Source organism: Opisthocomus hoazin, chromosome 4 (assembly GCF_030867145.1).
Source record: "Opisthocomus hoazin isolate bOpiHoa1 chromosome 4, bOpiHoa1.hap1, whole genome shotgun sequence".
Classification (NCBI taxonomy): domain Eukaryota; kingdom Metazoa; phylum Chordata; class Aves; order Opisthocomiformes; family Opisthocomidae; genus Opisthocomus; species Opisthocomus hoazin.
In genome coordinates, this window is record NC_134417.1 from 70423807 (window position 1) to 70448075 (window position 24269).

Here is a 24269-nt window from a genome sequence, read left to right on the forward strand (position 1 = left end):
GGCATTTTTCAAAATGTGCTTTCATTGAAGGAGAAATTGATGCATGATCAAAAAAGTTTTGCAGTCGCAATTTATTTTGAGTACACACAGAACATTCCTTGGGAAGCTAACAAAAATGAATTGAGTAGATCAATAACTCTTCTGGAGCCTTAACTAAAATCCTTCATATTTTTTCCAGCTTGCAATGTATCGCAGTTCGAAAGCAAAAGGCAAAATTACTTTCTACTTGAAACCGCTCCACATAAAATAAATTTCATCACAGATGCAACAGTTCAGGCCCATTTTTCAGACTGAACAGCATACAACAGAGAACATGTATGTAAAAAGGAGGATGAACGTTGCCCTCTGGTGACTGCTACTATTACATACATGCAAAACGTTTTTTCTATATAAAATGAGATCTTACTCTTAAGCTCATTTTGTTTTATTTTAAGTCATGAGGTGGACTTCTGAAGCTTTACTAATTTACGAGAAAGACTTCTAATTCTTTTGCTGTTAGAAAGCTCAGATTTCAAGAAAGAATATATTAGACTGATACTACAAATCACACATACTGAAAATAAAATGCCAAAATATGATGATGAGGGTATTTTTACCTAGCATGACTTATCATAGCTCCAAGCACAACCAGAATAGTGTCAAAGATCTGTCCCCTATGATCTTATGGAATTCAAGTGTAGGTTTTTTTTTTTCTCTAGAGGGTGTATGTAACTTGACTTTGTGGTCCATCTGCTTACTTTGCCACATGGATTTATTTATTAAATTCAAAGCTTGATAAAAGACTTCTAAAAAAAAAAAAAGAAAGCACAAAGAATTAATATATACTACTCAATATGCCAAAGGAAAAACAAAATCCCAAGGTGCTTCAGTTTCTGTAGATTCAGATCTTCTCAGCTCTAAGGACTAAAATAAAAGAATTTCCATGACGTAAGCACTCTTACAAACTTGCTAAGTTTCGAAATGCCAAGTGTAGCGGACAGCAACAACAATTCAACAGCATTTTAACAACATTTCATTTTCTTTACCATATCAGAAACATTTCTACACTGGGGATTAAACCTGAAAAATTAAATGCAACTTAAGTGTGAAGATGACTTTGTGTAACCAATTAAAGTACCAACTAATAAAGGCAAGCATATCATACAATAACATTTGTGGCTTTTTCAAACTATCTTAAGGACGGAATATATTCTGGAAAAAAGAGTTTTTCACTCTATAGTTTTCTGAAGTCACTAATTGAATGCAACTCCTTTTGCAAATGAACATCAGATAAACACATATCATTTAAACACAACAATACCTTTATAACAGAAATACATACCAGCACACAGCACTTACTTGACTTACACTGCTCAACAGAGCAAGTTGGCCATGATTACAATAGACTTTGATGTAAGATTGGGCTCTCCTCTTGCAGCCAGCTCTGTGAGAGGGTAATGACGGGTTTCAAACTTCAGTAGGAATTGTCTTCACTTGAAATTCACAGCTGGCTTATGACCTTTTGTGAACCAAGGACTTCTATATTTCACTGTTTTCTCCCTACAACTTTAAACCTTGCCCACACTCTAGTAATTAACACCATCATGCAGCCCAGAAGGGCGAACATATCCTGGGCTGCATCAAGAGAAGTGTGGCCAGCAGGTCGAGGGAGGTGATTCCACCCCTCTACTCTGCTCTGGAGAGACCCCACCTGGAGTCCTGCATCCAGCTCTGGAGCCCTCAGCACAAGAAGGACATGGAGCTGTTGGAGCGGGTCCAGAGGAGGGCCACAAAGATGATCTGAGGGCTTGAGCACCTCTCCTGTGAGGAAAGGCTGAGAGAATTGGGGCTGTTCAGCCTGGAGAAGAGGAGGTTACAGGGAGACCTTATAGCAGCCATTCAATACCTGAAGGGGGCCTACAGGAAAGATGAGGAAAATATTTACAGCAAGGATTGTTGCGACAGGACAAGGAGCAATGGGTTTAAACTAAAAGAGGGTAGATTTAGACTGGATATAAAGGAAGAAGTTTTTTACCATAAGGGTGGTGAAACAGTGGAACAGGTTGCCCAGAGATCATAGAATCATAGAAAGTTTTGGGTTGGAAGGGACCCCTAGAGGTCATCTAGTCCAACCCCCCTGCAGCGAGCAGGGACACCGCTAACTAGATCAGGTTGCTCAGAGCCCTGTCCAACCTGGTCTTGAATGTTTCCAGGGATGGGGCCTCCACTACCTCTCTGGGCAACCCGTTCCAGTGTTTCACAACCCTCATTGTAAAGAATTTCTTCCTTATATCTAGCCTAAACCTACCCTGTTTTAGTTTAAAACCATTACCCCTCGTCCTGTCACTGCTGTCTCTACTAAAAAGATTGTCCCCATCTTTCCTATAGGCTCCCTTTAAGTACTGAAAGGCTGCAGTCAGGTCTCCCCGCATCCTTCTCTTCTCCAGGCTGAACAAGCCCAACTCTCTCAGCCTGTCCTCACAGGAGAGGTGCTCCGGCCCTCGGATCATTTTTGTAGCCCTCCTTTGGACCCGCTCCAACAGTTCCATGTCCTTCTTGTGCTGAGGGCACAAGAAGGTGTAGTGGAGGCCCCATGCCTGGAAACATTCAAGGTCAGGTTGGACGGGGCTCTGAGCAACCTGATCCAGTTGAAGATGTCCCTGCTCACTGCAGGGTGGTTGGGCTAGATGACCTCTAAAGGTCCTTTCCAACCCAAAGCATCCTATAATTCTATGATCTGAAAAAAACCTTCCTTAATCATTCTACACACAGAAGAACGTTGGAAAAGACTATCCAAGAATAGTGAGAACGTATTTTAAGAACTTCTAAATAAGATGTTAAGCTGTGTATTCCCTACAATTTTAACAGCTTTCAGCATATGAAATTCTAATTGGCCCTCAAAGCACTGAATGTACACAGCCACAAAAACCCTCAAGAATGAGGAATGAAATAGCCCTCACTACTCAGCGCTTGTCAGGCTGCGCCTGGAGTACTGTGTCCAGTTCTGGTCACCACAGTTAAGGACAATCGACAGATTAGAGAGGGTCCAAAGAAAGGCCATGATGATGTTCAGAGGGCTGGAAAATCTGCCCCATGATGAAAGACTGAGGCCTTTAGGTCTTTTCTCCGAGGGAAGAGAAGGCTCAGAGGGGAACCCATCACAGTATTCCAGTACTTAAAGGGTGGTTACAAAGAGGATGGAGGCTCTCTCTTTACAAGGAGCCACATTGAGAAGACAAAGGGCAATGGGTACAAGTTGCACTGGGAGAGGTTTCATCTCAACATGAGAAAGAAATTTTAAGTAAGAACAACCATTCAATGGAACTGCCTCCCCAGGGATGTGGCAGAGTCATCTTCACTGGAGGTTTTCAAGATGCTATTGGACAGGGTGCTAGATAATCTCCTCTAGGCTTCTTTGCCACAAATGGTTGGACCAGATGATCTTTCGAGATCTCTTCCAACCTGGGCTGCTCTGTGATTCTAAAATGATATCTACATTTTAAAGACTTCTAATAACCTTGAAATCTAATGTTAGTATACAACTTCTATTCCTGCAAAGTACTTCTTAAGGAAAGAGTAGTTTCCTGGGAGTTCCAAAGGACAAAGAGTATGTGGTCTTTGCCATGAAGTTTAGATGCCATCAGAAGACACAGAAGCTGACAGCTATTCCAACAGGAATGATGTTATTGTTTTTGTCAGCCAAACAAAATTGTTAGGTAAGCATGGAAGCTGCATGTTTATTTTAAACATTGTTTAAATTAATTCAATTCTTGTCTACAGAATTGCAAAGCAAATAGAAACAATATCATGAAAATTTTTTATTTCACCATATTTCTGAATACTGCTACACACCTATTCTTAACCCATTTCTGCTCCAGTCTGACAACTAGATACAAACATCCACAACACTAGTTGGCGCAGATCATTTTCATGCCCAAGAAATTTTCACAAATAAGACATTAAACAGTTTGATTCCTACTCAATCACAGTCCAATTTCATCTCTACAAAGTTCCACAGCTGCAAAATAGTACCAACTAGGATGCTGTAAGGTACAGTCAGGTTTTCTGCAGACTTTCCTGTATTATTTAGTTCATAGCAATTTTTTCTATCCCACAAAACACAAGTCGTAATAAAACTTGTTGGCAAGAGACTGGCATGCTATTCCTTTAAGGAATTTCTGTGGTACCTACTCTTTTATTTTGGGCCTACACAATGGGTCATTAAATATTAAAAATTTACAGTAGTTCGTAAACCCCATCCTCCAAGACAATTACAAATTCATTTAAGATTTTTCTCCATACACAAGAAAGGAGAATGAGCTAAAACACAAATTACACAAGAGCCCTACTATTTCCTTTTAGCCAAAAACAGTAATAGGGTCACTATGTGTGTAGATATACTAAATCTAGTAGTAAAAGCTATTCTGCTAATAGCATTATTGCACCAAATAAAGAGCCACTGCAGTTATATGCTTAGACTGTCTTTTTCGTGACAGTAGTGCCTTCAGATCTTATTTCCTTAACCTACCTTTTTCACCCCTATTATACCTCCATTACCTCAACTATTTTATCTAGCAGACTTGTTTCTCTCAGGATGAGCAGCATTACATTACAAGCCGCATCTTACTCACTCAAAGAACACTGCTTCCTCACCTGTGACCTACACCTACACGCACAAATTGTCTTCTGCAGACACAATACCCTTTCCTTTTGCAACCACTGCTTATGCCTGAAATATCAGAATTCAGGGAATTTTGATTAAAATAAGTTATACTAGTATTCATTGCTTAAAAAGAAAGAGACTCCATGAAACAGCAGGTAGTGCTTTTTACTTCTCGTCATAAAAATAAATAAAATAAAAACTATATGGGAAGGCATAAATCATGCACTGCAGATATATAAGAAAAAATCTTTCACTGCTTCAGAAATGAATTATTTAATAATTCACCTTACCACGTGCCATGGTTCATCGTGGCTGGACACCAGGTGCCCACAAAAGCCACTCTATCACTCCCCCTCCTCAGCTGGAAAGGGGAGAAAAAAATATGACAAAAGGCTCATGGGTCGAGATAAGAACAGTGAGAGATCCCTCACCAGTTACTGTCATGGACAAAACAGACTCAACTTGGGGAAATTGGTTTAATTTATCACCAACCAAATCAGAGTAGGATAATGAAAAATCTAACAAATCTTAAAACACCTTCCTCCCACCCCTCCCTTCTTCCCAGGCTTGACTTCACTCCCAAACTCTCCACCTCCTCCCCCCAAGCAGCACAGGGACATGTGGGTTGCAGTCAGTTCATCACATGTTGTCTCTGACGCTCCTTCCTCTCCTCCTGCTCTGGCGTGGATCCCACCCATGGGAGACATTTCTCCAGGAACATCTGCAACATGATTCCTTCCCATGGGCTGCAGCTCTTCACAAACTGCCTCAGCGTGGGTAGTTCCCCACGGGGTGCAGTCCTTCAAGAACAGGCTGCTCCAGCATGGGTCCCCCACGGGGTCACAAGTCCTGCCAGCAAACCTGCTCTGGTGTGGGTTCCTCTCTCCATGGGTCCACAGGTCCTGGCAGGAGCCTGCTCCAGCAGGGGTTCTCCACGGGGTCACAGCCTCCTTCAGGAACATCCACCTGCTCTGGCATGGGGTCCTTCCCAGGCTGCAGGTGGGTATCTGCTCTACCATGGACCTCCATGGGCTGCAGGGGGACAGCCTACCTCACCATGGTCTTCTCCACGGGCCACAGAAGAATCTCTGCTCCGGCACCTGGAGCACCTCCTCCCTTCCTTCTTCACTGACCTTGGTCTGCAGAGCCGTTTCTCTCACAGTGTCTACCATTACACAGGGTTTTTTTCCCCTTCTTAAACACGTTATCACAGAGGTGCTACCACGGTTGCTGATGGGCTTGGCCTTGACCAGCAGCAGGTCTGTCTTGGAGCTGGCTGGCACTGGCTCACAGTGGGAACACAGGACACAGGGGAAGCTTCCAGCAGCTTCTCACAGAAGCCACCCTGTAGCCCCTGTGCTACCAAAACCCTGCCATGCAAACCCAACACACTGTGAAGAAGTGCAAAAACTGAACAACATTTACTAGTGACATCACTAGTACAGCCATTTACCATTACTACCACCAGACTACCGATGATGCATGAAACTAAAACATTTTATAGAATGAGGAAAGGAAGAGAATTATTATATTTATCTTTCCACTCAAGCAGCTCTGATCACTCTAGAAGCCTACTACTTAGAGTAAGTTTACTAAAAGAAAAAAGAAAAGCAAGCAAATGAACTCCACAGCCACTAAAAATCAGGAATAACATAGATCAGATAGAGACAAGTAGCTTCCATGGACAACTCTAGCAGAAGCTTTAGATGTGTTTATAATACCTTTTAAATGCACCTACATGAAAAAAGGTGCACAAAGTTGCAAAAGTGTCAAAATAGCACAGTACAGCATACTGTTTTGTGTCATTATGGTGGTAAATGCAAATAAATCTACAGATGACAAGCACACTTACAGTAACTATGACATGCAAAAATTACAGAAATCACAAGCAAGATGTACTATATACGTTGTCAGTGACAGAACTTAATTTGTACACCAAAACTACTTCTAAGCATGCATTTTGCTGTAAAAGATATAACAATGAAAACATAGTAAGTCAACAAATACAGACATGTGACAGTAGTTCTCAGAAACATGTTTGAGATGATTGCCATAGAAATCTAGAACAGTTGTTAATGTTTTTCAGTACTATCTCAGGTAAAACTCGTTTAAAGTGACAGAAGATGGAAGAAAACCATACAACTTTGTGATATAGTAAAGACAATATATGCATCACTTTGAATTGACATCAGGTTTTATATCAGCTAGGATATACCTGTGATTAAATCCCAACTTCTGTAGCTGAATGCTTTTTGATGCCCCTACCATTTCTGGACTAACTATATTTACTTAGCTGGTCTGATAAAAAGGACACTTACAGGAAATGTAAAAAAATCTGTGAAAAAATCTGAAAACTCTGTGGCCAGCAGTGAAAACAAGAAACCACCAAGACAACTACAAGATATGGCTTAATCTCCACAGCACAGAACAGTTAAGAAAGGAACAAATTTCAGACAACTATCTGGGGAAAAAGATGGCTCCTGAAATTACCCAGTTTGCTTTAAAGATTATCAAACACACATATATTTGAATACAAATTTGTAATATCACTTTCAGGACTACAGGTCTTACTTGGTCCAGAGACCTTCAAACACATTGTCTCTGTATCCACTCAGAATACCACTTACTCTCTGCTGTATTATAACATCATGCAAATTCTTTTATTCCTGAGAAGGAACAAAAGCATAATTAATCACTCGTGTTTTTTTCTGTTACTCTTTCTCTCCTACCTTTTCAAGATCTTTAATTGTCCTGTCCAGTAGTATCATATCTTGCCAGCAGGCACGCCACACAGCTTACTTTAACGACAGGAAGAACATATGCTTTATATCCTCCTTATTACAATATTTGGTCTACTCTGCATTCATCACAAATCCAGCACTCCTAGGTAGTACCAGCTATACTACACATACAGTATTACACAGTACAGGGATAAGTACCTCTCCACTTTCTAGAGCAGAAGGCAGTGAATGACTTGCAATCCCTGAAAAGACAGTTAATACAGCTTACTCAAATTCTCTCTCTCTTCTTTAGGGCAATTCAATAGACTGTGAGCCAGACTGCTTTTTCTAACAACAGTGGCCTATTCCTGGCTGCTGCGTACTGGCATTGGTGTACATGTAACTGTAAGGTAGTACAGATGTAGCCTTTTGGCCATAGCATATTATGTTACCTTTTTTGAAACTATTTTGGTATCTATGTGCTAAGTCTTCTGTATCACATGAACAGATACCCGCATTCAAGCAGTGTTCACTGATCGCTGTTGTGTGAGCTGATACATTTATGACAACCTCAATCTATTACTAAGCAAACACCCACATCTAAAACTCTTAAGAAAATGAGCAGCTGGGTTAAAGAAGTGCATCCATGGGGAAAGTCATTAGTGTTCTGCCTCCTTGACTTCCTGGTCTGGCTCACCACAGGATCTGGTGAACACCATGGCCAATATCAGGGAAAGGTAAACACAAAGTGAGAGTAGGTGTATGGGGAAACATTCTGTAGCAAAGCGCACTAAGTTTCACAAATGTCATAGAGATTTTCAGCACCCAACTGGAATACGCTGTGAGCAATCTGAGACAGCCCTGCTTTGAGCAAGAGGCTGGACTGGATGACTTTCTAAAGTACTTTCCAAACTAAAATATTCCATGATTCTGAAAAGAAAAAACAAACCAAGAAAACGACCCAAGTCACCATGAATGTTGTTTCACGACCCTTTTGTTATTCGGAGCTGGCAACATCAGATCAATTACCTATCAAAAATCAATTTTAAAATGGTGCTCATATTGTTATGACTGGCCTTTTTAGCAGAACAGCCAGGAGTATGAAGCTTGGAGAACTATTCTTTCAGAATTCTTAACTGCAATGGTTTCATGAAAATCATAAAATTCTAATTCCTGTAGCTGAACATTTTTCCACTTAAAATGGCTATCCTTCTTCCTTCCAATTTGTTTTGTCTGGATCCTATCTGAACACAAAACCAATAAGCAGCAACAGTCACTATATTCCGTCAAGACTATGCTTTGCTCCTTAAAAACATATTATATTTAGTGTCAGAACAGACAGTTGCCAGTAAAAGTATTCTAATGAAAGCAAATTTAGTCCCTTACAAAGCAAATGAAACACTTTTTCTTGGTTTTGTTTAATTCTTCCTTCCTCACCCAGTACTTCTGAAGGAAGTTAAAGATTAAGCATTGTTATTTGTCATGGCCTTAAGAAAGTAAAGGTCTATATACTTAAACTCTCAAATCTGGATAATCCCTTTAACTACACTGCTATGGGATTACCCTGACAACTTTGATACAATGAAGCCATGTATTTTACCACAGACAAACATATCATGTGTGTTCTGCCTGCTTTAAAACATTTTATACAACCCATTGCAATCACCAGTCTGCTTTCAGTGTGCTCCTACTGACATGAAGTATGCATTCAGAATATATCAGTCATTTCCATCAATAAAATGCAATTTCTTTCAAGCCCTGTGTTGTGTAATATATATCTTCTTAAAATTTGAATTGTCATGGTATATTTATTATCTCAATTTCCCTTTTAAGTTTTTAAAGAATAAAATAATTACTCACAGTGATCTAGCTTATTACCAAAATATTCCCTGTTTGCAATATGATGCACAAGCCGCTGCCTTCTTCCGTATTTTTATTTAACTCTGCAAACTTAGAAAATCGTACTGGTAATGACAAGGGGAAGAGTGAAACAGCAATTTTGCTTTTTGATTTTCTCTATTTCTTATTTGAAATAATTTTTTACTTGCAAATTCCATTTGCCTATAACCCATTTGCCAGCCTGTCAAGATTCTTCTCTGTACTGCACGTCCTGAATAACAGACTGTGAAGCAAAAGAATGTTGGGGGGGTGGGAAATAATGATTTTTGCTCAGACATCATTGAAGCTCGGGGAGAAGGAGAAAACAGTGCAATTTAAGTTGCTAAGTTCCCATAATCACTCCAAAAATCTTTGTCACAATGTGACAAACACTACGTTTCTACCCCACTGTGTGATTTCTCCCCCCTTCTCTGACAGAATGACAGCAGGTAGCAATTGTGCTACTCAAATGTCAGCCTACACACAATATTGTTCACAAAGCTTAGTTATGAATATGAAAAAGCTAAAGTACAAAAAGGAGTAGATTGTCATATTACACATCTATATTTAGATGATTATGATGTCCTTCATAATCCTCAAATAATTTCAGAAACTGTACATAAAACTGAGAAATGAGAAGCTTCCAAAGTCCTTTACTAGCGACTGTTACTGCTAAGGCACGCTCTGTTCTTTCAGCAAAGCAGCTTCCTCTAGAACAATTAGAAAATGCAAACAGACATTATCTTGAATTAGAACAACATCTGACTCCAATACAAGAGGAATATCAACAACTGACCTTTCTAAAAAGCAATTTAATCTAGATCCATTACAGTCCAGTAGCAAAAAACAGCTTCACTAGGGTGGTGGGGGGATGGGAACAGAAGGACCTAAACACAGTATCTGGAAAAGAAGGCAACACAAGGGGAAGGGAGAAAGAAAAAGGAGCAGCACCACAAGATGCGCTCTCTACAGCTCCTATTAAAGCAGAACACATTACAATTGTCTTTCAGACTCAGACTCTTAGGACACAGCCTTATCATAAAGCAGAAAAGCAGACAGAGCTCAGCACCATGGCAACATCCACTTGCTTAATTACCAGCCAAGAAAGCTTCCAACAAGAAAACTGGAAACTTGTCTCACAAAAACCGTTTCCTTGACTTTTCCACAGTAATGCAAACAATCACGAAGGCAAGAGCAAAGGGACTGACACACAAAGAAAGCCAATACTTTCATCGTGCATCAAGGAGTTTCTACAGAAGTACACTGGTTTCATATAAACAAATTCTCATGGCAAAACCACCATCAGTAATGAAGTTATTTAACTTACCTTTCAGTCGATGACTTAGAATCTGCTCCAGAATGGCTGCAAAATTATTAAATTCAGGGGAAGTATCATCTATAGTCTCAAAACAGGAACGGTCAATCAGAGTCTTGACTGAAAACCTAAAGCAAAAGCACAGGACAATCCTAAATTATATGAGTAGCTACTGGTCCTCTATAGCAGGACAGTAGTTTGTATAAATCAAACAAACAAAGAACCAGAAAACCACCTTGATGTTTTCAAGTTCAGTCAGAGCAACACATCCAGAAACAGCCTGGAACTACAATCATCATTACTGGTCTTAGGCATAAAGCCTTAAAAACAAAAAGAAAATAAAAATCCCCACAGATTCTGTGTAGAAGTGAGCTAATTATTTTCTAATCATTTTCCTCTTCTGTAAATTATTTTAATAAAGCTGTAGAAAAACAAGTACTCAAAAGCATCCAACATCAATTTCTCATTGTAATCCTAAACATGATTTTTGCTTGACATTTTGCTCAATGCTCCTTTTATTCCCAAAATCCCTGCCGAAGAATCAGAAGTACAAGCTTTATCCTATTACGAGAACACTGTCATTTCATCCTAATGCAAGAATAATCCAAACATATTATAAAACAATGAATTTTTATACACTGTTAAATCTTTGCTGTAACTTGGACAGGCTGATTTTCCTGTGAATGGGGGTAATCGCTATTCAGCATCACATTACTTCATTATTATGCCAGAAAAGCTATCAATTTAAATGACGTAAAATTTGAAATTGGAAAGGCTGAATCAAGCCACTGTAAAAAGCAGTCAAGATGTAACTACTCAATCAACCCATGTTATCTGTGTTTAGTTACACCTGCACTTACAGAATTTCATTCTTGTTCAGAAGAAGATAGTTTGAACCTCAAGAAACATGGTAAAAAAATATTTTTCTCTTGCCTTCCCCATTTTCATCATAATCCATTTTTATTTTCTTTTCTGCTCCTTGTTCTTCAGTTTTTGATTTCAAAGCAAGTTTTATATGTCCTCAACTTTGAAAGTAACATTTATTTTCAGCCATTTATTGTGGTTTTTGCAACAATCCTTATCTGTATTAATGGAGCTATACTAGAGCCTGAGGTGACAGTTTTCACAACACCCAGACTTCAACCGTACCAACTTAAGAAGCTCTCACTCTGCCTGCTCATCCCAGATCCTGCACGCGAGCACACTGCTCCGTCAGTTGTGCCAGTTCTACTTTTTATGACACTCACTACAAATTGATCTACATTTTCAGTACTTGAGAGAAGGAGGGGGGGAGTGACTCTTAAATATGGATACTTTCAAAACAAATATGCTTCACAGCATCTCAATACAAACCATTCTACAGCACAGCTGCAGAAGCAGCATACTATACAGGCATGGGCAGGAACAAGACTCCTTAAACCAACAGTGCTATTTTCAAATGCTCTGTACTGTAAAGGTAACTTAACTGCATCCTTAGTGGAGTCAGCAAAGCCTCCTGATGCTCATTTAACGCATAAAACTAATTACACTCAAACTGAACAGACATATATATTTCAAGAGTTTCAACTCAAGTATTTTATACTAAGTAAACTTCTGAATAAAGACTCCCTATCCTACCTTTCCTGCAGGCTTCTATTGTTGTGGTGGTTTTGGCAAGACAGGAATTAGGAGTGAGAAGGGTGGGGGAGGAAGCTTCTTCTGCAGTGCCAAGTTATGACTCAGTTTTGAACTCCTCCACATTTTAACCAATTTTGAGTGAGAGACATGCATGCCCACCAGTACATTTCTATCTAGTCAGTATCATTGTTATTGACTACTCTAATGGCAGTAATGATTACTTCCTCAAAGCTATAGGCGAGCCATGAAATTCTCTATAAAAAAACTTCTTAATTTTGAAAAACAAATGCATATAGCAATGCCATGACCAAGTCGGTATTAACTGTAACAAGAAGACTTCCCCCACACCATGCAGATCTGAAAAAGAGAAGGTGCAGTGAGTTAGCAGTGTAATGTACTGGACTATATACAGCAATACCATCTCAAAGCTCAGAGATGCGATCACGCCACAGTCATCCACAAACTGCAAAACAAAGTAGTGTATAATATGCAGCTATGCCTCTATTCAGTGTCCTACTTAAAAGTTCACCAGTTAATACTGTTTGGGATTCATATTCAGAAATGGAGATACATTCAGGAAAAAACACTTAAGAGCAATTCACATACACTTCTAAAAATCACAGATTGGTAATTTCTTTTTTTAATTTTAAAGCATTCTGCAATTCAGTTGAAGAAAAAACCCCAATATCTAGTTTTAAGGATATAACAATTTTTAAATACCTAGGGCCTGATTAGAAAAAACAGTTTGACAGCTCATCATCATTAATGGTGGTCTTTTTAAGTACTCAAATTACTGCCACCGTGCTCTCCATAGACATATTAATTTCCATCTCTCTACACTTTCATCAAAAATCTAAGCAACCTTTATAACTACATTAAGTTTGGATGAAATTGGCTTTTAGGAGAACTGACAGAGAGTGAGAGTATGTACACTTTATTTCCATAGACCAGGAAGATAACAGTGCTGCTAGGCAAAATTTCATTGACCGGAAATATTTTGGGGGACATTTAAAAAAATTCTTAGGCAAATACTCCTGTGCTGGTTTTTTTTTTTTCTTCTTTTTCTTCCCTACTACAGAGAGGCAAACATATCTCTAAGTGTAAGTTAAAAGTCACAAACACATTTTGCATGATATTCACACTTTGCCATGCTTACCACGCAGACTGGAAAAAGAGTTTAAGGTATGCAGAAGCGATGCCTTTGAAAAAAGGTTACACTGTAAGCATCAGGTAAGCAATTTTACTCGGTCATGAAAGATGCCTTCTATGTTGTTTCCAGTGAACGGTCCCCCAGAAAAGAAAGCCCATGCTCTTGCACAGTTATTTGGAATCACTTGGGGACTGAAAGTCAAGAAAGAAAAGGTCAGGTCTAAAGTATACAAGAGCTATGAAGAAAAAATGTCCAAGTAGGTAAAGTTAGAGAAGCTTTCTTGTTTCCCTTTGTTGGTCCCAACTTTGTCTTCTCTCCACTGGGCTGCTACAGCAGCATTGAACTCTAGAGCAACAGAGGTTAACAGAGAAACTGTAACAAAAAGGCACCAGAAAGTAAAGTGGATTGAAATCAAAATTTTCTAAGATGAACTTTTGGGTGGACTGTAGGAGCAGAGGAGTAATATAGCTCCAATACGTGTTGCTTCAAGACTCTTTAAAAAAATCGTCTTTTATCCAACCATTTCCCATTGTGTCACCGCAACAATAGGGTTGTTTCGTTGGTGTTCTCTTCCCCCCCCCCCATACAGTAACTACCATTGAAGAGATTCCAGTATCAGTGCTTCTAAATGACCTTCATGAAATCCGATGTTTTAGATTCTTACATAATCTTCTCCATCACAAACCTAGTCTTGCTTGAGCCCAAAAAAGATGTAGAAACAGTAGCATTCTCCAACCTTAAAAAAACCTTCTGAATTATGTAAGAGGGAAACATTCCTGAATAAGAAAGATTTATAGCAATCTTTTCGGGGTAGGTTCTTCCCCTGTTTTGCAAGATGCACAAAAGGTGTCCCAAATTTCTTGAATAACTCCAAATCAAAGCCAGCCCTTTTGTGGATATATCCCAGGTCTACAGGCTTATTTCAATACCAGCAACGAGCCTCTGATCAAAAAGCAAATAGACAGAAAATGTAACTGCCATATGAATTTGTCACTTTTCATTGTCAGATTCTGCTCCTCTCACTTTTCAAATGGATGGAAGGACTCTGTTAAATTTATTTAGCTTGCAATTTGGGAAATGTCATTAAAATGCCATTTTAAATAACGTAAACTATTAATAGAAAATAATCCCAAAGATTATAAACTAATATCCCTTATGCTGGAGAACATGGCTTACATGAAACCAGACAGTTCAGCTAAGGGTCAATGTTACTGCAACAGCTCTTATGCATATTAGATAAACCACTATTTTAAAAATACATTTCCTGACATTTGTTCAATTCTGGTTTTATGACCCTCGCTTCCAAGGCCTGTCTCTACTTTTTTGGTGGTTCTGTATCTATATGGATCTTTGATCTACAAATCTTATGGAAGACTAGATTAAAACAAGGTGAACAACCTAGAACAGCTTAAAAATCCCAGCACCACTTTTTGGGAAATGAAAGGCATCAAACTTTAGGAAAAAAAGGAGGGAAACAGAAAAAAAGGAGGGAAAGGGAGAGAGACAGAGCTTAGAAGATGTACACTTACGCAAACAAAAAAAAAAACCCTAAAAATTATTGCAATTTAAATCACAGCTGTGCAGTTACACAAATATAACTATGTATTTTAACATGCAATTGTTTTATGGAATGTAAGTAACTACTTTACTTCCCATGGCTATGGTGCCACTCACAGTTTTAGCAGAAACAAACTGTTCCTTCCAAAGCTGTAAATATAAGAAACTATCCACATCCACAGGAGGAGGTAGATATTATCACTGTAAGAAAAGACTAACAACCCAAAGCCTCGTTTAACTATTAAGTAGAAATCTGCTAAACGGAAGCTTTGCCAAAAATAGTTGATCAAATTATCAGAGACTGTTAACAGATGACAATTCAGAAGAATACCTTCCTTGTGATCTCTCACCTTCACTGGGTAGCAAGCCCTATCACACAAATTTAATTGAATCAATTCATTGGAGCTATTTTTACTGGAAGTGTTTCACATTCTGATAGGATCTTGATTGGAAAGGACTATTATCTTACTGGGTTTGATACTAATTTGGCTATTCCTAACAAACAACATTTTTCAATAACAGAAAATGGTAATAACCACAGTAAAGCATAGAAATATTGTAAACATTTACACTGGCAGAAAGATAAAAATATAAATAAATGTATGCACATCACAATAATGCATATCCTTTCTCCTCATCATCCTTTCCAAATTTTACGGTGTATTCACAAACTAGGAATTTCAGGTGTTGTGAAGATACAGCAAAATTAAAATGTTTTACTAGAAATAATTAAAATATGAAATTTTGAAGCAGTTTCTGCTGTAGCTCTTTGTTTCATAGGTGTTTGACTGAAATCCCTCAGATTTATAAGGATCTTTAAATATGTTACAACATCATTTCAACTGCAGGACAAGGACATGAAATAAATCAAAAAATCAAATGTAACAGCACAGAAAAGTTCCTCTCAAATGGGGAGGCAGAAAAAAATAGCGAGCTCTGTAGAATACAATATAGTCCTTTAAAAAGAAATGTTTATATCCTGTACAATTATGTCACTACTTGATAAAACTGGTATTTTGCCCAGACTGCAGATTGGCAATATCTGTATCTCCGTAGCAACAGCAAAACCGAAAACTTCTGTTTCTTCTGTTTCAGCAAGTTTGGTAAAAACCTTTCTCTTTCTATGTTTTTGTTGCATACCCTTTTCACAGGTAAGAGTAGAGGTAAGCATAAAAGCCTGGGAAAAGACAGAATAGTACTGACGGTACTCTGAAACCCAGATACTAGGACTTGAAGGAATATTGAAGCAAATTCCTCTCAGTAGCCAGATGATACCGTTACATTTTGTTAAACCCATTAACAATGTATAATAAAAGCAAAAAAAAAGTCAGAATATGGGGTCCTAAACCATTTTTAAACCTAATGCTGCAGCGTTACAGAGGGAGGGTACAAAATTATCTAACAGTTGTCCTGGTATTAAAATTTGTGAGAATTAAAATTATATCATAGCTCATACGAATCTGTTGAAGACATTCTCCAGATAACATTCAAATTAGTTTGATAACTGAGAAATTTAGCAGTTGAAACAGACAAAGTAAGGGAGTCATTGCTTCCAGCCTATTCATGCATCTAAAAGTTTGCCATGATGAAATGGGTCAGTCCTGCACATCTTGGAAACGCTGCATGAATTCAACAACTCCAGCCGTGGAAACGCTTGCACGGAAAGACGTAAGAAGTGTTATTCAGCTCGCATGAGCTCAGCACTAAGGCGCTAAAAAATTCTGCATATACTAGATCTAGCCTGTACTGCGGATCTCCTGATCTAGATTTTGGAGATAAAAATATCCTTTCTGAAAGGCAGCCTCCCCGGGACGGCTCCTGCGGCACCAGTGCGGGAGCGGGAGCACACGGTCAGCCACTTCCACAGCAGCCTGCCAGAACAGCTTTAGGTTTCGCTTCACGTCCAACATATATCAAGCCTAAATTTTAAAAGCGGCCGTATCGCGTCAGTTGGACAGAAACCGACGCTACAGCAAACCCTCTTCTCACGAAGACGGAAACCCCGGGTCTTTCCGCCGCGCTGCGGGGCGTGCCCCTGCCCCTCGGCCGCCGAGCGAACGCCCCTCACGCAAACGCTCCCGAAGGAGCTGAGTCAGGATGGAGCAGCCCGCCCTGCCCCGCCGCTACCTGGGCCCGGCGGCCGCGCCCCCCCCCCGGCCTCTCCCCTCACAGGGCGGCCGCCCGCGCTCCCGCCGCGAGCCGGGGCGGAACGGCCCCTCAGGCAGGGCTGCCGGCGGCCGAGGCGGCGGGAGGGCGAACGGCCCCCTCGGGCAGGGCAGGGCAGGGCAGGGCAGGGCCCGGCGGCTCACCTGCAGACCGTGATCAAGTTCCGCCTCTCCACCGCGGCGTTGCGAGACGGGACGCTCTTCCTGCGGGCGGAGACGTTGAGCCCCCCTAAGCCGAGGGACGCCATCTCCGCCGGGGGCAGGTGGAGCCGCCGGGGCTGGCGTGGAGCCTTTGTTCCCGGCCTCCCGGTGTCGAGGATGCTGTGCCCGCCGCCGCCCGCGAAGGAGGAGGCCCCCGTGTTTTCCCCGCTCCTCCTCCCGCCCCACCGGCCCGGCCCCAGCGGGAGGAGCGCCCCGAGGCAGGCGGCAGGTCGGGTGAGGAGGCGCCGGGGTCCCCGCAGCGGGGGCAGCTCGGCTGCCCTCCGCCCCGCTTCGCTCCCGGCAGCCGGGCAGCCACGGCGCCGCGGAATCACAGCGCCGCAGAGCGCCGGCGCTGCAGCCAATCGGGGCGCGGCGCGGCGCCGCCAGCGGCCGGCGCTTCAAAGGGGCGCGCGCCGCGGAGGGGCGCGGCGGCGAGGCGGGAGAGGAGGTGGTGAGGGGACGGGCCCTGAGGCGGCGGCCCGGCCCGGTTCGGTTCGTTTCGCGTCGGTTCGCCTTCCCGGCCCGGAGACGGCTATCTATGGGAGACTTCCTCTGCTCCCCTTTTGCCAAACGTTCCCTTATTTGCCTGCATGTCCCCTCACTCGGGGCGTGTCTGTGGGGTTCAGGCTCCCCTGAGTGAGTCCTGTAGCCCTCTAAGCGTCTGTGAAATTGTGGGCTGCTTTTAATTGTTACCAACTCTCTCTCTTCTTACTGAGTTGCCGTCTAGGATGTGAGCGCTTACCTGGTTGTAGGCTGTGGTGGTGTTAAGCTGAGGGTTAAAATTGCCCTGAACCACTGGACACTGCTTTATGGCATATGTAACCTTTAGAGGCCATACATGTGGGAATATGTGAATGAAGTGGCAATCCACTCTGTGACCGAAGTACAGGTATCTGTCCCCACGCTCGGCAGAGGCCTGATTTCTGAGCGTGCTTCGAAGAGCTCTGCGTATAGGGCTTTGCCGTGGTCTTAAGTTGTACAAGAGACACGAAGTGAAATGAAGCTCAAGTCACTGGAAGAGGGGGTGATTCAGCACTTCCGAAGAGAACCTAGCAGTAAATGAATTGTGTTTTACAGGGTGTGAAGGAGTGGATTTGTCTGGATAGTCAGGGATGTGTGAAGCTGTATGGGTTAATTTGTTTTGTTTTCCTTCCTTTCTGGGAGGACATTCCTTTTCTGCTTAACAAAATATGTGTGTGCAACAAGGATGAATGGTGGCATAAATTGTGGTGCAACTCTTTATACTAGAGTTACGCGTATGACATTCCAAAATGTGTCTGTTAAAGTCCAAGCTATCTATTCCTATTCATGAAATATAAAAACCTCTGCTTATTGACATGCAAATCCCCACTGGACTATGGTTTCCTCAGAGAATATCACATGTAGATACGAAGCTATTTCTTAAGAGATGCCATCAAATGGAGAACTGTGTCCAGCCATTGACTGCTGGTTACATTACCTGAAGAGGAATTGTGTTGATGTAGGAACTTTAAAAAGTAGACTTCTGTATAGTTGAGCATGTTTTTATATGTAGTAACATACAAATGTCTCTTTTATTCATCAGAAGATATTTCATAAATTATTTCAAGTGTTGTTACAACTTAACAAAACTTCCAAGGTCATCATATATTACCTGATATGCTGTATTCTCACCCCATTTGGCATGTAACTGAACAGGTTTGAGCTAATCTTTATCTTCATTGAACTTTATAGCAAATGGTAAGTAAACTGTTCTACCTTCCCTAAGGTAAAACTTTGTCTTTTCTTGGGCAGATTTTTTCCCAAAAACGTTGCAATTCAAATTCATTATGGGGTAGTTCATCACTCTGTTTCCTGCCTCGCTTCCTCCCGTCTCCAGAAACAGCATAAAAGAAATGGGGGCACAGCTAAACCTGAAGGAGGATATACTTTCTACTCTGAAAGAGCAGCAAATTTTGTGGATGAAATGGCTCTACTACAAAAAGATTGAAACAAGTTATTGTTCTTTACTCATTCTTTCAGACAATCAAAGGAAAATGTTGAATGCATTTCTTGTTGACTCTCAGAAATGAACAGCCTGCCTTCAGGTTTCTTTCTGCTACTTAGAGTCTTTGTTGAGGCCCATTGTCTCTATAGCTTCTGTTAAGAGATTTGGCAACTTGTGTAATCTTTTGATTAAATTCAAGCTAAGGCTGAAGTAGATTTAATCTCTGCAGATGAGTGATTTCAGCTGCAAGATCTGTTGTTCTTGAACTTATGATAAACATACTGGATAACTACCAATACTTTACAATAATTAAACAAGCAAATCCAACCTAACAAAAAACCAAACAACACAAGAACTTCACATATATTGAAAGCAGAAGTATTTGCTCGAGGGTATGAAGGCTCTGCAGAGGGATCTGGACAGGCTGGATCGATGGGCCAAGGCCAACTGTATGAGGTTCAACAAGGCCAAGTGCCGGGTCCTGCACTTGGGTCACAATAACCCCATGCAATGCTACAGGCCTGGGGAGGAGTGGCTGGAAAGATGCCCAGTGGAAAAGGACTTGGGGGTGTTGGTCGACAGCCGGCTGAACATGAGCCAGCAGTGTGCCCAGGTGGACAAGAAGGCCAAGGGCATCCTGGCTTGTGTCAGGAATAGTGTGGGCAGCAGGAGTAGGGAGGAGATTGTGCCGCTATACTCGGCACTGGTGAGACCGCACCTCGAGTACTGTGTTCAGTTTTGGGCCCCTCACTACAAGAAACACATTGAAGTGCTGGAGTGTGTTCAGAGAAGGGCAATGATGCTAGTGAGGGGTCTGGAAGACAAGTCTCATGAGGAGCGGCTGAGGGAGCTGGGGCTGTTTAGTCTGGAGAAGAGGACGATGAGGGGGGACCTTATTGCTCTCTACAGCTACCTGAAAGGAGGTTGTAGTGAGGCAGGTGTTGGTCTGTTCTCCCGGCTAACTAGCAATAGGACAAGAGGCAATGGCCTCAAGTGGCATCAGAGGAGGATTAGATTGGATATTAGTAAAAATTTCTTTACTGAAAGAGTGGTCAGGCATTGGAACAGGCTGCCCAGGGAGGTGATTGAGTCCCCATCCCTGGAGGTGTTCAAAAAATGTGTAGATGTGGCACTTCAGGACATGATTTAGCAGGCATGGTGGTGTTGGGTGGATGGTTGGACTTGATGATCTTAGAGGTCTTTTCCAACCTTAAAGATACTGTGATTCTATGATTCTGTCTTCTCTGATCTTCTCCTCTGCCTTGTTTCCAGAAGCTGCGACTTTTTATTTTTATACTTGAAAGAGATTTTTTGCTCTGTTGGAGCAAGCTTTAGTTTCAATATTGATAGGTTTTACTCTGCAAGTAAATCAATTTTCTCAAAGATCATTGCTTTCTTTCACATATAATTTATCTTCTACTACTGTCTTACCAAAGCAGGAACTAGAAAAAGGTTCCAGAAAACTTCAAAAGAATAAAAAAAGAATAATAAATTTAATATCATCAGTTGCCTTAGACTTAAGAAAGCTCAATAAATTTATGAGGAAATTTACTGTGGTAATTCATGTATTTTTAATGCCTCTCTAAGAAAATAGGCTGCAGGAAAATCTTACTGTCTTCAGCTACCTAATGGGAGGATAGAGGGAACAGTCAGGCGCTTCAAAGGAGTGCATAGCAAATGGACAAGGGGCAATTGTCGTAAGCTTCAACAAGAGATAGACATTAAGAAGAATTTGTGACAGCAAAGATGTTCAAACACTGGAATGGATTGATCAGAGCAGCTGTAGAATGTTTGTTTCAGAGGTACTGAAAACTTAACTGGATGAAGCATCAGAATGCCCTGATTTAACTTCAAAGTTGGCTCTGCTTTGAGCAGGTAGGAAAATTACTTCTCCTGGTCACTTCCAGCCTAAGCTGTTTTGATTCACATCTGACACTTGTATTATAGAATTATTCCTGTAAACAATTTCATAAGAAAAAGTACTTTCAGCTCTAAAGATTCTGAATACAGAATGCATAATATGGATGTACAATATTAATGACAACACTGCGTCTGTGTGAGTTGATGAACAGACTTCAACTAGTTACCTCTAACAATGTTGTTAGCTTTAAAGTATTAATGAGATACCAGTAGTTGCATGTGTGAGTATGGCTTCATTAGAAGTCAGTCCCTATAAAGCATGAGGAATGAATGATTCTAAAAAAAGTATACAAAAAAACCCCAACCAAAACCAAACCTGCTGGGAACTCGCTCGTAGTTGATTTCAACCATGTGAAGCTGGAATACGTTACTTAAAATATTCAAAACAGTGAAGTAGGAATTTGAAGTGTCACTATATGAATAAATACAGCAGCTATGACTGGTATAGCTGCAACGAGGAATATTTATTGGTTAAAATCCTTTTTGGATCGAAGGATAGCAATGCCTTTATGAAAATCACTGCATCTCAAAGAAAAAAAGACCTCAGAAGTGTTTCTCTAGATTTACTGGCTTTCAGTCAACAAGAAGATGCCTTTTAAACAGATTGTTTGCACAACTGAAAAGGCAAAAACTCCGTTAAGGATATTCTTAATTTAAAAAGCTGTGATGTGCTCCCCTTTCTTTCAGAAGGCATGAGTACATTGGAAAACAAAATCCGGAAGTCAGACTTTTTATTCTGTTCTCCATGTGTTTGTGTCTCAGAACAGTTTGCAACTTTAAAACTTCACTTCTGATCAGATTAAATATTTAGAAGGTTTAGTTCCACTTGAACAAACTTACTATACAAATTGTGTACTGAGTCTGGCAGGGGCGGAGTTAATTTTCTTCATAACAGCCTGTATGATGCTGTGTTTTGGATTTCTTATCCAAATAGTGCTGGTAGCACAGCAGTATTTTAACTATTGCTGAGCAGTGTTTATACAGTGTCAGGACTTTCTCTGTTTCTCACACTGCCCTGTCAGCTGTTAGGCTGGGGGTGCACAAGAAGGTGGGAGGGGACACAGCCGGGACAGCTGACCCAAACTGACCAAAGGGATATTCCACACCTTATGACATTGTGCTCAGTGGTAAAAACTCAGGGAGAGAAGGAGGAAGCGGGGTCATTTGAGCTTACGGCATTTGTCTTCTCAAGTAACTGTTTCAGATGATGAAGCTTTGATTTCCTGGAAATGGCTGAACATCTGCCTGTTGATGTGAAGTAGTGAACATATTCCTTATTTTGCTTTGCTTGCATGCACTGCTTTCCTTCACTTCTTAAACTGTCTTTAACTCAGCCCACAATTTTTCTCCCTTTTGCCCTTCCAATTGTCTCTCCCATCCCACTGGCAGAAGCGAGTGGCTGTGTGGGGCTTAGCTGCTGGCAAGGGTTAACCCACAAAACGTTGACACTGTATTGCGATTTGCAGTAGTAGAAAATGAACTTGATATCCTGATATCACGAAATACTTCCTCAGGAGCAAAACACAAATTGGTTATGGCACATATGGTATGAGATGCGATATATTTCACTATTAGACTTCTGGATAATTTTGAGTGTGCTAATAATTTGGAGCACATCTCATGGATTTCAGTCAGTTGCTTAGCTTGGTGTATATGTGAGAGGCATACATGCCTGCAGTTTTAAAAGTTTGTGTTTTGAAGGGTTTTTGGCTTTTTTGCTTGGTTGTGGTTTTTTTTGGTTTTTTTTTTTTTTTTTTTTTTTTTTTAAGGCAGTGTCCTCTGCATATATATATTTGACTTACCAATATCTTTATACTGAAACCTGCTAGGTACTATTTGGAGTTCTAGTTGCACGTTTGCAAATTACTCTTTCCTCGGAATCTGGAAATCACTCTTTTCTCAGAATCAGTAAATTTGTCAGATTATTCGTAGATCTTGCACTTTGGCATTATTGCTTATCCTTACATCTTACAAGAAATTTGTACAGGATCCTTTAAAATATAGGTTTGAGGACGTTTTAGAAGATGAAATTCCACTTACCTTCTTTTTTGACATCCTGCTGATACTTAATTCAGTGGAGGGAGTGAAAGGAATTGAGGAAAGCAGAGTACCATATGCCTTTTTAGAGCATACTTGGGTGACAGTCGTGAACAGGAGAATAAGAACAAGACCTGAATTCTACAAAATGACATCATCATAGTAGAATTGGCCAAGAAGAAGTAGATACTGTAATAGGAAGCATGTTTGTGATTTAGGGCAGGAAGGATGTAAATTTCAATCTGTGAGTTTTAAAACTTGTTGCAAGTCAGTTTAAGGTTGCAGTAGGAAAGCAATATTTGAAGGCATTGTGACTGAAACACTGGAACAGAGCTTTTGAAAGCTATGCTTGTGAAACATAAGTGAGATTACAGCATTGTGTCAAGGCACATAAAATAAAGTGTGATCTGTGTTAATTTCTCTTGATTATTCTTTTTGCAAATTGTAAAGTTGTTATATTACTAAAAGGTATTACACTTTTCCTTTGTGACTTTAAATATTTACGTTGCCGCTTGGTGGCCTCATTTGATCAGATAATAGATGGTAAAAATAGGTGTTAAGATCCTTTTTCTTCACAGGTATGCCATTCAGACCTTGATATATAATCTTCCTATACATCCAGGAACAGTAGATCCCTTTTTGCAACTGACTGTGTATGCTGTGTTGATTGCTGTGGTTCTTGAGGACCTGTTCCACTGATGTTGAGGTGGTCAGACTTTGGAGCTCTTCAGTAGATGTATATCATCTGAAGTAAATGATTTTTCTCCGCATTCTTTATTGCTCATACTTGATGTTTTAATGTTCCTCGCCCCTTCCCAATCAAATCAAGCAAAGGATCTCACCTGCTACCAACATAGTTTAACTTTTGTTTAGGACTAGAACTTGTTCTGATTTTGCCCAGTTTCTTTCTTTCTTATTCTGCATCCTTAGTTCTTGTTTTCCAGATTTTATTACTTGCAGATGGTTTTCTGTTTCACTTTTGTGAAACTATATCCCAAGTCTCCATCCCTTTGTGGTTCTGTATGATTTGTATAGTTAGCTGTGCTACAAAATGCTTGTATGTTATTTCTGGGTTTGCTGTTTTAGTGTGCTTAGATCTTG

At 40.6% G+C, this 24269-nt stretch overlaps 1 protein-coding gene across 1 annotated transcript in view; it reads right to left on the bottom strand.

The window, feature by feature from the left end:
• The window catches only part of RUNDC3B (RUN domain containing 3B), a 57352-nt gene extending 39781 nt beyond the window's left edge, over positions 1-17571 (bottom strand). The window contains exons 1-2 of the mRNA XM_075419414.1: positions 17189-17571; positions 10568-10683 (exon numbers count right to left, since the gene is read on the bottom strand). Of these exons, the coding sequence (XP_075275529.1) occupies positions 10568-10683; positions 17189-17292 (220 nt within the window). The 5' untranslated portion in view covers positions 17293-17571. The remainder of the gene's footprint in view (positions 1-10567; positions 10684-17188) is intronic.
• Between the last annotated feature and the right edge of the window lie 6698 nt (positions 17572-24269).